We start from the raw sequence: 14,862 nt of genomic DNA, 5'->3' as shown, positions 1-14,862 counted from the left end.
AAGATGTTATAGAGAACTATAAGAGATTCATGTGAAATGAGGGAAGGTGGGATTCAGACTATTGTTAGTACGTATTTCAAAAATAGTTGCATTTATTTTTTTCTAAACTAATGTTTGCAGGTTGAAGTCTGCACAATATATGCCTGTGTGAAAAGCAATGGAACGCAAATCACCACTGTGGAAGATACTCCAAGTGATATACCAACACCCACAATTCGTGGCATCACTTCAAGGTAAAAAATTTTGTGTCAGTTAATCTAAGGAACTCTGATCAGAAGAAATGAAAATAAAAACCAAAGGTATCCTCTCAGCCATGACAATCTCATTTAATGGGTTCTTACAACTATGTGTGTAAATCAAATTTTTGATATTATTTCACAGATGTTAATCTTCACTGGACTTCCAATGACATTTAACCTTTAATTTCCCTGATTGCCCAGCCTCAGATTTTTTATTTAGTAACCTGTAAACAAATACTGGAAATACATGTCTCCTTATTTGAATGTGTCCTTTAGTGAATCCTTTTGCAAAGCATAATACACGCTTAATTGTAATGACTACCTTCTAACTTAATCTTTTTGGTTAAAAAAAAAACTGATTTATATACATCAGAGTGCCCTAAAGATAGAAATCTGTAAAATTAATAGGGCAGATAATGTTTAGATAACCATTATCAATTTTGTCAGCTTCTTTGTAGAATCACTTTATTTTTCTTTATTCTTTTGTTGCTGAGAAATGACCATAGTTTGAAAGAGAGTCTCTTTATAATTCATAATTAGTAACAACAATAATAATAATATTTGGTGTTGTTTCCAAAGCTGAAAATAAGATAGTAAATTGTTCATCTGTTTGTATCAACTTGAGGCTGGGAAAAGAAATCTTAGTGCTTTCACATTATACTTTTTGCTTAAGCCAAATGAATCACCCTCACCTATACATACAAACAACACACACACACACAAACACACACACACTGAAATAATCAGTCTATTATTAATGTTTCAATTCTGAAGGATTCCTCTATGGCATGTTGAAATTTCCAGATCTTAAATCGGTTAAAAAAAAAATAGCACTGGTTTTGGCAACCGATGGTTAAAATAATTAGAAAAACCCAACTAACAGGACTGTTAGCTGTTCTTGGCAATAATCATATCTTGTCTCCTTGAGTATATCTTCTCTCAAACACGTGATAGATAATGATCTAATTTTTGACATACTAATTAGTTTATAATCCCCCCAGCAGATATCTCTCAACCTATTCACAGTATTGTCTACTATGCAGGAAGGAAATAGTCACATAAATGGGCATTAGAGACCTTTATTCTTTTAGCAAACACATCTGTGGCCATAATAATATAGAAGGCAAAAGTAATACAAAAGAGCATAAGACATGATTCTAAATTTGCAAAGTTCCAGTATACTGTGGAAGATACTCCCCTAAATAAATGTTTATAGAACAATGTGAAAAACACTATAATATGAGGTTTATGATGTGCAAGAAGAACATAAACAGAAAAATAGCAAACTTTACCCAGAATTGTCAGTGAAGGCATCATGGAAGATGTGACATTTGAGTTCAGTCTTGAAAAGCTCAAGAAAGAATTATAGTTAGGTGGGTGGATGTTTTCAAATTCTTGTCTACTGGCATCCCCATGACTCAAGCCCATGTGAATGACCTAACAGAATATGCCTCATAATACATATTTATTTATAACTAAAAATAATACCTAAGCTTTATAAGAAATGGAACAAATGTGACTGTGTCTCTATGATTTTTTTTTCCTTTAAGAAGATTATTACACATAATAACAGGACAAATATTTTTAGTTGCTATTAAAAGCTGCTTGTATCCAAATACATTAAATTGATGGCAAAAACATTAAAGAGAGTATTATACAACAAGAACAAGGAAAGTGAGAGAGGAGACAACAACAGAAAAGAGATTGCAACATGATTTTGTAAGCAATATTTGTCAGAAAGAGGCAAATGATTTAATACAGTGGAGAAATTTACAACCAAAATATTGGTTGACGAAAGAGAATAATGACAGGAAACAAACTGTTTTTTCCACAGAGAACTGGAGAGGCTGGGCACTTAGAAGTTTTAAGGATGTAAAGAGGAGGAGGGAGGGTAAGGTTTAAAGCTGAAATCGTAGAGCAAGACACAACTGTTAACAAAGAAGTGTTTGGAATCCCAGGTCTCTTGCCTCTTTGCTGTGCATCCAGGGGTCTATTTCTCTTCCTCCACATGACAAAGTCCACCGACTAGGAGATTAGACATTTATTCTCTGGAGAAACTGAGGGCTACTAGGCACAGGGGAGCTGAGATGAGATGCAGAAGTAAAAACAGTGATAAAGTGAGACCACAACCTGAATAGTGCAATTTTTGGCTAATTTTCCCACTTCTGTCCTCAGGAGCAAGTAGCCAAGTCATAAACACCTCCAGATAGGAAACTGAACATTCTTTTCTAGAAAAAAATGAATAATCCAAATAAAATACCTCCAGACAATAGCATATAGGGATCCCTAACAGTGAAAACAACTTGCTCCCTGGTCACGCGATAGGGAAGTATGCCAATCAACAAGGGTCACCTACCTATAAAGCTTTTAGTCAGCCTTTCTTTTTTTTTTTTTTTTTTTATTTGGTGCAACACTCTTAAATATAAAAAGGGGACCAAAATAAACAAAAGACATGATACAATAGATTCAGAGACATTGCAGGTGAGGAAAAAAAATTATAACCTCAGACAGATAAAAGAAGATTCTCTAACCATAAAACGGAAGGAGCATATTAAAAAAAAAAAGTGGATAAAACCTCATGGAAATTAAAAGAGTGAAAAGCTGAATTGAAACTTTCAAAGAAAGTTCAAGGGAATGTCTTTGAAAGTGCAATGAAACACAAAGATTTAAGAGAGAGAGAGAGAGAAAGAAAAAAATAATAGAAAGCATCTAGGAAGTCTAATATTTGAATAATAAGAGCTTCGACAGAGAATCAAAGGAAAAGAGGGAGAAAATTAAAAAAAGACAAGAAAATATCCCAGAACCAATGTACTATTGTGCAGATCAAAAGATTCCCCAAATACCAACAATATGACTAAAATATGATTACATATAAAGGGATATTATCAGGAAATTGCAGAGTACCATGTTTAAAAAGCCCATCCAAAGAGCTACCAGGAAGAACAGACACTACCACAATCAAGATATAAAACAGCATCATGATGTCGGGCTCCTTTATTGCTAACCCCTCTTCTACCCTTCCTAAAACTAAGCAAACACTACCATGTTTTGGTCTATATAATTCTGCCTTTTCCATGTTGTCATGTAAAAGGGTCATATAATATGTAGCCATTCAAAGGGCTTCTTTTACTTAGCATAATGCATTTAAGATTTGTCCATCTTATTGTATACATACTAGTAGTTGTATACATACTAGTAGTTGTCAGTTTTTGTTGCTAAGTTTACATTATGTGAAAGTTCTACAGTTCGTGCACAGTTTGGATAGTTTTCAGTTCTCCGTGACCAAGATTAAAGTTGCTATAAAACATCTAAATACAGGTTTTTGTGTAAATATATATTTTCATTTCATTTGGGCAAATACCCAGGAGTTGGATGGCTGAGTCATAAAGAAACTGCTAGACTGATTTACAAAGTGACTGTAACGTCTTTCATTCCTACTAGCATTGTATGAGAGTTCAAGTTGCTCTTCATTTTTCTAGAACTTGAGATAATATGAGGTGTTTTCCTCTTATTTTTTAAATAGTCATTTAATAGATGTTTAGTTGTGTGTTATTATGGGCTTAAGTTGCATTTTCCCTGATGACTAATGATACCGATAAGCTTTGCAATTGTTTTTTGCATGCACTTTGGCATTTGTTTACTCTGGGAAATGGCATCTCCAAATTTTTTGCTAATTTGTTAATTAGATTCTTTGTTTTCTTATTTTCTGAGTTTTGAGAATTTTTAAAATATATTTTGGATTTGAGTTTTTTGTCACATATGTGATTTACGAATATTTTTTCTCTACCCTATGATTTGTCTTCAATTATATTATTTGTGTGTTTTTAAGAGAAAGAGTTTTAAATTTCAAGAGTTAGATTTGTTACTTTTTCCTTTATGGTTTGTGCATCTGGTATTTTATCTAAGAACTCTACCTGAGTCAAGGTCACAGAGACTTTCTCTTGTCTATTTCCTAAAACATTTATATGTTTACATGTTGAATTATATATACGATTGGTTTTGTATTAATTTTTGTACACACTGAGGCATGGGTCAAGGTTAATTTTTTGGCATGTAAGTATTTAATAGTTTCAGCAAAATTTTTGGAAAGATTATCTTTTCTTTATCCAATATTTTTAGATTTTTGTCAAAAATCAATTTAAACATGTTCTGTAGGCCAGTTTTGGACTCTTTTAAGTTCAGTTTATCAATATGTATGCCTATACCAATATCGCACAATCTTGATTACTGTAGCTCTACAGTAAGCTGTCAAATCACATTGTATTAGTCCTCCAACTTTGACCTTTATAAAAATCATTTTGGCCTTTCTCACTACTTTGCCTGTCCATATACATTTCAGAAACAGGTCATTGATATCTATAAAACATGTGATTTTGATTAGAATTGCATTGAATTTGTGGATCAATTGGTAGAGAATTGACATCTTAACAATATCAAATGTTCTGGTTCGTGAACACACTGTTGCTCATTTATTTGCATCCTCTCTCCTTTATTTTATCAGTGTTTTGTATAATCCAGTATGCAAATACTGAACATATTTTATTAAATTTATACCTAATTATTTATTTAGGGGGGGTGCCATTATTAATGTTTCTTTAGAACAAATTTAAATCCAATTGTTAGTTTCCAGTGTGTAGAAACACAATTAATTTTGGAATAGTGAGCTTACATCCAGCAACCTTGCTAGACTCCTTATAAGTCTTAAGAGTTTTTTGTAATTCCCTAGTCTATATAGATCTTCTGCAAAGAGAAACTGTTTATTTTTTTCCTTTCCAATCAGTATGTCTTTTATTTCTTTTTCCTGCCCTTATTGCACTGGATAGTTTAATAATGTAATAAGAGCACATCCTTGATTTGTTCCCAATCTTTGAAAGAAAACTTTCAGTATTTTACCCTTAGATGTGATGTTATGTATGAAATTTTTGGCAATGCCTTTTATCAGGTTGAAGAACTTACCTTTTTATTTGCTGACAGTTTTTGTTATAAATGGACATGGAATTTTGTCAAACGCTTTTTTGACATTTTAAATTTGTACTATAATCAATTATATTTACTGATTTTAAATTATTGAACTAGCCTGTATTCTCTGGATAACCACAATTTGGTTGTGTTATATTTTCTTCTTTATATATTGGGGGATGCAATATACTATTATCTTATAGAAAATGTTCATCTGTGTTCATAAAATATATTGGGCTGTGTTTGATTTTCTTGTAATACCTTTGCCTGGATTGGGTATCATGGTAATTTCTGCTCTCATACTAACTTGGGAAGCATTTCCTTCTTTTCTGTTTTGTGGAAGAGATTGTATAAAAATGTTATTATTTCTTAAATCTTGGTAAAATTCACTGGTGAAACCCATATTTGCCTGGAGTTTTTCTTTGATGGAAGGTTTTTTAACTCAGAATTCAGTTCCCTTAATAACGTATGATATTTTGGCGATTTATTCTCCAGTGAGTTTTGTCATCTTGTGGGTGCAGAAAATTAGTTAATTTAATCAAATTTGTCAAATTTATAAGCAGGAAGTTGTTTGTAGTATGTTTGTACTGCAAACAACAATTTGTTGGAACTGATTTACACTCTTTCATTTCTGATATCGGCAGTAAGTGCCCTCTGTTTTTCTAGTCAGCCTAGAGGTTTATCAATTTTGTAGATCTTTTCAAAGAAGCATTTTTGGTTTTATTTATTTTCTATATCATCTATATTATTTTCTATTTTCCATTTCAGTGATTTCTGCTCTCTATTTTTTTCCCTTTTGCTTTGCTATTCCTTCTCTAGTTTCTTAAAGATGAAAACTTTCATTATTGATTTGAGACCTTTCTTTTTCCCTCTCCATCCTGCTTCGGTGTAAAGCTCACAAATTTTGAAATGTTGCATTTCATTTCATTTGTTCAAAACATATTTTAATTTCTCTTGAGACTTCTTTAACCCATGGATTATTTACAAGGGGATTGTTTATTTTCCAGGTATTTGGGATTTTTCAGATATGTTTCTATCTGGGTTTCCAGTTTAATTTGATTATGATCTAGGAAAGTAATTTTAGAATTTCAGTTCTTTTAAATTAGTTACAGTTTTTTCAGGGCTCGGAATATTACCTATCTTAGTGAATGTATATGCACTTTAGGAGAAGGTACAGTCTGCTGTTGTCAGATAGAGGGTTTTGTAAATGTCAATTAGTTCAATGATAGTGGTGTTCAGATCATCTATATACTTACTGAATTTCTGCCTCCTTGTTTTATCAGTTATTGTGAGAATAGTGTTGAAGTCTCCAAATATAACTGTGGGTTTATCTATTTCTTCTTCAGATCTATTAGTCTTTCTTTCATGTATTCTGACGTTTTGCTATTAAGGGCATACATGTTTAGGATTGTTATGTCTTGATAAACTGGCCCTTTTATCATTATGTGATAAGCCCTTTTACTTCCTGATAATTTCCTTGTTCTTAAGTTTATTTTGTCTAATATTAATATAGTCACTCCAGCTTTCGATTGCTTAGTGTAATTCTGGGTGATTTTTAGACTGATTTCTTCACATTTTGAATATTAGGTTATAAAAATCTGACTCCTGTTAAAATCCTTTGAAGAAAGTTAGAGTTCTTGTTTACTTTTTTCAGCAGATTACCAACTGGTTAGCTTCAGACTCCAAATTCTGTTTTCCTTTGCCAGTGACTACAGTCAGTTCCTATTTTTTCATAAAGTAACATAGCAAAGCTATGAACTTTGCTTTACTACTCTGTGTCTGCACAATGGCTAATTTGGAATTTGGCTGCGGAATTATGTAATAGTTCAGATCTCGAAGTCCTCACTGTGCTGCTTGCATAGTCTGTGTGTGTGAGGCAACCATAAATGTGAAGCTTAGAGTTCAGTCAGGACTTGTGTTGGTTCATTCATAAAATTAACTTCTAGCTTTCTTCTCTCTGAAATGTCCCCCATCATTCCAGCTCCTTTGGACTTCCCTTCCTGGATTTTTGGCTAGAATGATATGATTTCTTTTGAAATGTTTGCCTCCCAGACTGCCTCCCGGTTTGCATAACTAGAGTTGTTCTTAAGCAATGAGGTAGGAGGAATTAGAGAAAAAAAAAATAACAAGGACTTCTCCCACATTCTTTGGACTATAGAGGCCCCATTTCTTGATTTCTCTGGACTGAAAGATTTTTTTCCCCCTTGGGGCTTTAGATTCCAATTTGGCCACAGCTGCTGCAGTGCGGCTCCTTGACTCTAATCATTCTTAGAGCAGGGCCCAGAACAAAGAAGAGAAAACAAAACAAAACAAAACAAAAATGGGAGTTTTCCCTACACTCTCTGGCTTGCAAGGCTTTTTTTGTTGTAGATACTCTAGCTGGAAAAAAACTTACTTTCTCTAGGGTTTTGCTTGCTTAGTTCACAGTTTCACACTGGTAGGGCCCTTGGGTTAAAAGATGGGAAGTAAAGGAGGGGGAGAAAAAATGGGAAACTCATCCTGTAACATTCATTCTTTTTTTTTTTTAAATTTTTAATTTTTATTTGTTTATTTATTTTTTTTATTACTATCATTATTTTTTTGAGATGGAGCCTTGCTCTGTTGCCCAGGCTGGAGTGCAATGGCACGATCTCGGCTCACTGCAAGCTCCGCCTCCTGGGTTCACGCCATTCTTCTGCCTCAGCCTCCCGAGTAGCTGGGATTACAGGTGCCCGCCACCACGCCTGGCTAATTTTTTCGTATTTTTAGTAGAGACGGGGTTTCACCATGTTAGCCAGGATGGTCTCAATCTCCTCATCTCGTCATCCACCTGCCTCGGCCTCCCAAAGTGCTGGGATTACAGGCGTGAGCCCCTACTCCCGGCCCGGCCGTAACATTCATTCTTAAAGTTTTGGCTCCCCTCCTGATCAGCCTGCAATTGTTAACTTTTCGGAGTCCTCAGATAATTACTTTTCATAATTTGTGCAGATTTTGAGTTGTAATCAGTGGGAGAGAGAAGCTTTAATGGGCTTATTCCATATTGGCCTGCATGGGAAGTCCCCTTCCACCACAGTTTTCTTTCTTCCAATGCCTTTGGCAGCTTTCCTTCCCCTCCCCGCCCCCCATCAGAAGCCTAACAAAAACTTGATATAAATCGTTCATAACCAAATATTGGCATGTAAAATCTTTCCTTTCTTAAAATGATCCATAGTAGCAGAGTAACATTTTCCAAAGGCAAGACTCTAATGAGCAAGTATAGGCTGCCAAGCCATTAATCAAAATTATACCAACACCAAAGCAGTTAGCCTCCCGTGTGCATATTGTTTAATTTTGTTATACTTCTGGCAATGTATATTTGTTAGTTATGTTTCTATTTTGGTTTTTAAAAATCTTTTATATTAGCAACATGCAAAATGAAATGCGAAATCCTTCCAGAAAAACATCAGCAGACGGGGTCTACTTCTCTAGCATTTAAAATGATTTGGTTTCTAAGAAGCCATAAATTTATTAGATTCTTTGTTTATTTTTGGTGAAATTCAGAAGTCAGTAAAATTTAACTTTCATATATTTCAATAACATACGGATAGCATACCAGCCTGTTTGATTATATGTGTGCAGTGTACCGACTCATCTTCGTCTTTGGCCTTAACTTATGCCTTGTTTTTGACTACATCTTCAGCAGTACAAGCCCTTATGCACGTTTTTCCTCTTATATATAAACCAAAGATGCCATAGCACACAAATATAGAAGGATCAAATGGACCCTTCTAGTTTTATAAGCTGCTGCTTCAGAAACAAGCTCTGTTTCTACACTGCATTTTCCATACTTGTCATATTATCATCAGCTCCTTCTGTATCCCAAAAGAATACTAACTACAGATCGATAGCCCGGACATGTCTGGCCATGGCCTACACGTGCCCTGAGTAGTTCATTTATTTGTCTTGGTGGATTTGCTAGAGTGGAATTTAATCAATAGCTAATTCATTAATTCTGGTCCTCGAGAATGTAGAGACTGAGCTGGATGAAGATAACGGGCTGGGTCTGGCTTTGATTGAAATATGACAAACACTGCAGCTGACAGCTTCACTGGGTACTGGGCTGACTATGAAGTTTAGTTGTTTATTCCCCATAAATGGATAAACTAAGAAAATAACACAAATAAGAAAGATGTTTTATTACATTACTGCTAGTATTCCAAAATGCATCATTTCCAGGCATGGCTCAAGGGAAAGTAGAGAGACAACTCAGATCATGTATTTTAATGTCTTTAATTGGAACCATGGCAGTGTTTTCACATCCAAATCAGTTTGGGAATGTGTTATTGATGAGGAGTGTGAGGTATAAGGTCTTTGTAGCACTCACAAATAATTGTTTTAAGATTTGCTTCTAGATGCTGAATGAGATCAATGATATTTTTACACACCAACTTTCCAGAAATCTTTCTGATAGCAGCATAGGTTAGATGTCTCTAAATTAATGCTAAACCACTATCATCATTAATGAATCTCCATATATTTTTTTCCTTTGTTGTTGTTGTTGAGACAGGATCTCGTTCTGTCACCCAAGCTGGAGTGAAGCTCACTGCAGCCTTGACCTTCCAGGCTCAAAAAATCCTACCTCAGCCTCCTGAGTAGCTAGGACAATAGGCATATGCCACCACACCCAGCTAATATATTTTAAAAATTATTTTGTAAAGATGGGGTCTCACTGTGTTGCCCAAGCTGGTCTTTTGAACTCTTGGGTTCAAATCATCCTCCCGCCTTGGCCTCCCAAATTACTGGTATTACAGATGTGAGCCACACAACACCCAGCATCCCCCTATATTTTTAAATTACTTAATGTGGAGTTAGGTATGGCTCAAGAGGTCAGAGCTTGTGGAGAAAGAGGATTCTCCTTTTTTCCTCACCAAATTTTGTAAGGCATGCTATGATATACTTTTATGCTATGACATTAGATATCAGGGAATCTCTTCTATCCTTGATTTTTTCTGCCTAACTTTTCTCAGTGAATGATAGCTTCAACTGAAGTAATGATTTTACAGTTTTGTAAAATTAAAAGAAAAAATTAATATTTTAAATTTAATTTAATTATTAACATTAAAAGAAAAAATTAAAGCCACATTTCTGTTTGTCGCTTTAGAAGGCAGAGTGTTTGGCTGAAGGGTACAGAATGTCAAATCACTTTTTTTCACCTGTATACCCAACTCGCTTACCAATATGGGCAGTTGTAGACTATTTTTAATATGGACTAAAATTGTCTGCTTAAATCTTTAAAGGATATGGGTAGAACCTTGAAAGAGAGAATTTGGAGTACACTTAGTACAATTTGTACAGATCCAGTCAATAGCCTTATGGACCATGGCTTTTAGGAAATACTACTCATTTGATGGCCATGAGTTCTGATTATCACATTCTGTTTAAGGAGACCTTAATAGAATAGAGTCAGAATATATAGAATGTAAACAGGATAGATAGAATATATAGAAAAGGGAAAACTGGGCTTATTCTTGTGGCTCTGCTATCACTATTTTCATTTCCTTACCTCCCTCTTCTTCCCAAACTCCTCCTAACTTCCTTACCTCTTGTAGCTCCCACAGAAACAACTCGGCCGCTGAAGTAGCCTTTGAGTGCCTTTCAGCAAAATCCAGTTCTTCCTCCTAATTCACTTTAGCCCTCAACTGCCACTTTGTCCCTGATTCTCTGAACATTCATTGTTTTGTTTTGTTTTTAGTGGTTCCATTAAAAACCTACTTATGAATTCTGGGTGTCCTCAGGAAAAAGACTCCCTATCTTGCTCAGGTAGTTCAAACAGTCTTGCAATTTTAGGCCATACTGATGTCTCAAAGATCTCTGGCCCTGTTTTCTCCTTAAACTCTAATCCCACATATCCACTTGCCTATTGATTTTATGTCATGATATTCACCCAACACTTCCATAACCATGAGCCTCAAAAGTTAATTTTTATCTGACTCATCATCTTTTCCAACACCCACTTCTGCAAATGGACCACCGTCCTGCATATTATCAAGGACATATATCTTTGAAGTATTTTTAATCCCCTGAGTTTATTAAACATCAATTTTAGTACACTTTCTTTTGCAGCATCTTCTCATATATGTTACTTTTCTCCATTTCCACCACTACCACCCTTGTTCATGTTTTCATCGTTTAAGTTTATATAACCACTTTATGGAGCTGTCTTAATACAATTAGATACAAAGAGAAAAAAAATCCTTTACTTTTTACCTGCTACTTACTGCCTTAACTAAACTGTTTTGGCTATCCTTCCCTCAATTCTCAAATACCCCTCAGGAACATCTTATGGCTTTCCAATTATTTTTAATTATGAGTCTTACTTTGATAATTAAGATTCATGATCAAGTATTAAAAAATCCATTCCATCACCATCAAAATTTTAGCCTCGCATCTACTTCAAAGCTTCTATCATTTCTAAAGCTCAGGCCTAATTGTAGCTTGCTCTTTTCCTTCCCCTTACTCTTTCTTCTCTATTCCATTTTATCCAAATATGTTCCCTCTCAATATTATTATTTCACTGCCATCACTGGTTGACAATCACAGCTCTCCATTGCCAAGCGATGCTTTATTGAGCAATTGTATGTTTTCCTTGAGAGGTCCTCCTGAGAATCTTTGAATAGCCAAATTCCCTCACACAAGTGTTGCCCTTTATAGCTGATCACTTGTGATGCCAAAAGAGCAGAACATTCCAAAGACTCTTCCTGCTGGAGTCTCCTCATGCCAGAAGGCCACTATCCTGGACAATGTACCTTCAAGGTAGCTCAAGCCTAGCCATCTTGCAAGGCATTCACTTGGTTCTTGAGAAACTCATCCATCTATGCCATGCTATAGATTGATATTGTGGTATTCTAGGCTTAACCTTTCATTGCAGAACTGCTCTGGCTAATTTCTGCCACCATAATTCTCTGAGAAGCAAGCTTTATTTTCTGTGCTCATATAGACTGCCAAAATTAAGAGTTCCCTGTCAAGCTGTCCCAAGATCTCCTCACCACATTTTCCTCCAGGGACAAAAGGAAGGGAAATGTGTGTCCCTTTTTATTAAAAGAACATGGGTTTTGCATTTTTATTTTTTACCTACTGCAATTTATAATAAACATCTCAGTAGGATAATTAAATATTCAATGACTTGACTTGAAAGCAAAGAATCAAATTTGTCATATTACATTTATTTAGTCTTTGTTAAGTGTTCTGATCATTTTTGATAACTATGATCTGAAATAATATTGGAGAACTTGAGTGTTACGTAAATGATTGACAAAAATGACCATATTGATTAGAAAGGCCTGTGTAAACATAATCAGAGAATCTAGAGCTATTTAATCCATAACAATTTAGGTTAATATCTTAGAGTCAATGAAGATTTCTTTTCTCTGGTCAAACAAAAATGTTTTGAAAAAATTGGGAGAAAATATTGGAATGAAATTTTAAAGAATAGTAATGTGAACCCTGACTCTTCATAAAAATTTGATCTGATTGCATCATTTTGATATTCACCTGTATAAAAGTAAGTGTTAGTAAATTATTTTCCCTACACTCCTTTGTAGCTTCAATGGTATTTTGTACTTCAAGGGACAATTGGAAGTGATGAGATCCGGGGAGAGTGAAATGCACTTGTAATTCTAACTACTTGGGAGGCTGAGTCAGGAGGATTGCTTGAGCCCAGGAGTTTGAGTTCAGCCTGAGTAATATAGCAAGATCCCATCTCTAAAAATAAATAAAGAAGAAAGTGATGACAACTGTGGGGGTGGCCACAATAGTATGTAGTAGTAACAGTAATAGAATAGTAATTCTGTTGGCAATATGACATAATTAAAAAGAAATAACTCCAACTAGAATGTCTGAACACTTGATGAATTCATGTAGGAAAATATGTGTAAAGAACTTCTAGTTCCAAAATGATGACGTAGAAGCAAGTTGGCTTCACTCCTCTCCACAAAAAACAGAAACAAATGTGCATAACTGAGATTATCACAGCAATATCCCAGAACTCAAATATGAGGAAAAGACAGTTCCCACAGTCACAGAGAAGTGAAAATCTCTAAGCAGATGGTAAGAAATTTGGACTTTCGTATCCACAACGCCCATCCTCTCAATATATTCCACACTGCACTTGTGGAAAATATTTCTCTGACCCTTGATTTCTGCACTGGAAAAGTGCGACTGCAGTGGACAGTTTCCCGACCATCTTAGGTTACCTGGCAGGAGATCGTTACCTGACTCAACCCACAGGAAGCATCAGGAGTGCTCAAAGGGATCTATCTCTGTGAGGACATCCAGAGACAACATGGGAAGATGGGACTACCATCACCAGCCCTGGAAATTCTGCTCTGTAACTCAGTAAAAGGAGATGCCAAATCAGAGTGGCTGTTCAGCAGCACCACACTTTAGTAGTTTTGCTCCACAGGTTTCCTGGATACCAAACCTCACCCAGCCTCCTCATGCTACCAGGATATCCCCGTTGGAACCTACCCTATTTGGGAAAGGTGGTATTCTGATAGTTTACTGGAGACAAGGCAAACCTGGACCTGAGGCACCATCTAGTGCCAAAAAGGAGGCAGTGACCCAGGGAATTAAAAAACAAAATGAAAGAAAATGAACAGAAAAATTACAAAAAATCTCTGCAAACATATCTAAGAAAAACCAAAGCAAGCCAGACAGAGAAAACTACAATAAATAACTAATCTTTCAATGCAAAAACATAGACATACATGCATAAGAAATGGAGAGAAGAGTAATATATGATAGGATGCTCCAAAAGAAAATGTACTAAAGTTGATGTTTAATAAACTCAGGAAATTAAAAATAATTCAAAGATATATATCCTTGATACTATGCAGGATGACGGTGTGTTTGTAGACATACGACCTGTTTCTTTAAACAGGGAAGCAGGATCTCCTCAAGCTGACAAAAGCAAAGAACAGTGACTGATCCTAACAAGATGGTGATAGTTGAACTCTATGACCAAGAATTCAAAACAACAGTTTTAAGGAAACTCAGTGATTACCAAGATAGTACATAAGATAAGTTCAGACATTTCACAAAATATTTAACAAAGAGATTAAAATGTTTCAAAAATGAAAAGGAAATCTTGGATCTGAGAAATACATCTGCTGAAGTGAAAAATTCATTAGAGGCTCTCAATAGCAAAATAGATCAGAGGAAAGCATCAACAAACTTGAGACAAGCTATTTGAAAATACGCAGAGGTGGGGATAAAAGAATGAGAACAAGTGAAGATCACCTGTAAGATACATAGAAAACTACTTGAAAAGACCAAATCTAGAAATTATTGGTGTTCAAGAGGAAGTTGAACAACAGCAAAGGGTAGAAAGCTTTTTAAAAGAAAGACTAATAGAAAACTTTCTAAAATGTAAGAAATAGATAAATATCCAAATATAGAAAGGTCAGAGAAGACCAGATTTGATTAAAATAAGATTATTCCAAGGCATATAATAATCAAATTCTTAAAGGTCAGTGACAATGAGAGGATCCTAAAAGCAGCAAGAGAAAAGAAGCAAATAACATATTTAAAAGCTTCAATTTGACAACAGTCTTCTCAACAGAAACCATACAAGCTAGGGGGAAGTGGGATGACATTTTCAAAGTGCTAAAGTAAAAAAAAAAAAAAAAAAAAAGCCATATAAAAATAC

At 35.0% G+C, this 14,862-nt stretch overlaps 1 protein-coding gene across 1 annotated transcript in view; it reads left to right on the top strand.

Annotated features, from left to right (window-relative positions):
- USH2A (usherin) overlaps positions 1-14,862 on the top strand; it is an 800,507-nt gene that overhangs the window by 579,267 nt on the left and 206,378 nt on the right. The window contains exon 47 of the mRNA XM_005540847.5: positions 121-233. Coding sequence (XP_005540904.3) covers positions 121-233 — 113 coding nt within the window. The remainder of the gene's footprint in view (positions 1-120; positions 234-14,862) is intronic.

The sequence above is a fragment of the Macaca fascicularis genome, chromosome 1, assembly GCF_037993035.2.
Source record: "Macaca fascicularis isolate 582-1 chromosome 1, T2T-MFA8v1.1".
Taxonomy (NCBI): domain Eukaryota; kingdom Metazoa; phylum Chordata; class Mammalia; order Primates; family Cercopithecidae; genus Macaca; species Macaca fascicularis.
Note: the sequence above shows the minus strand (reverse complement) of the source record. Positions and strands in the feature narration are given on the sequence as shown.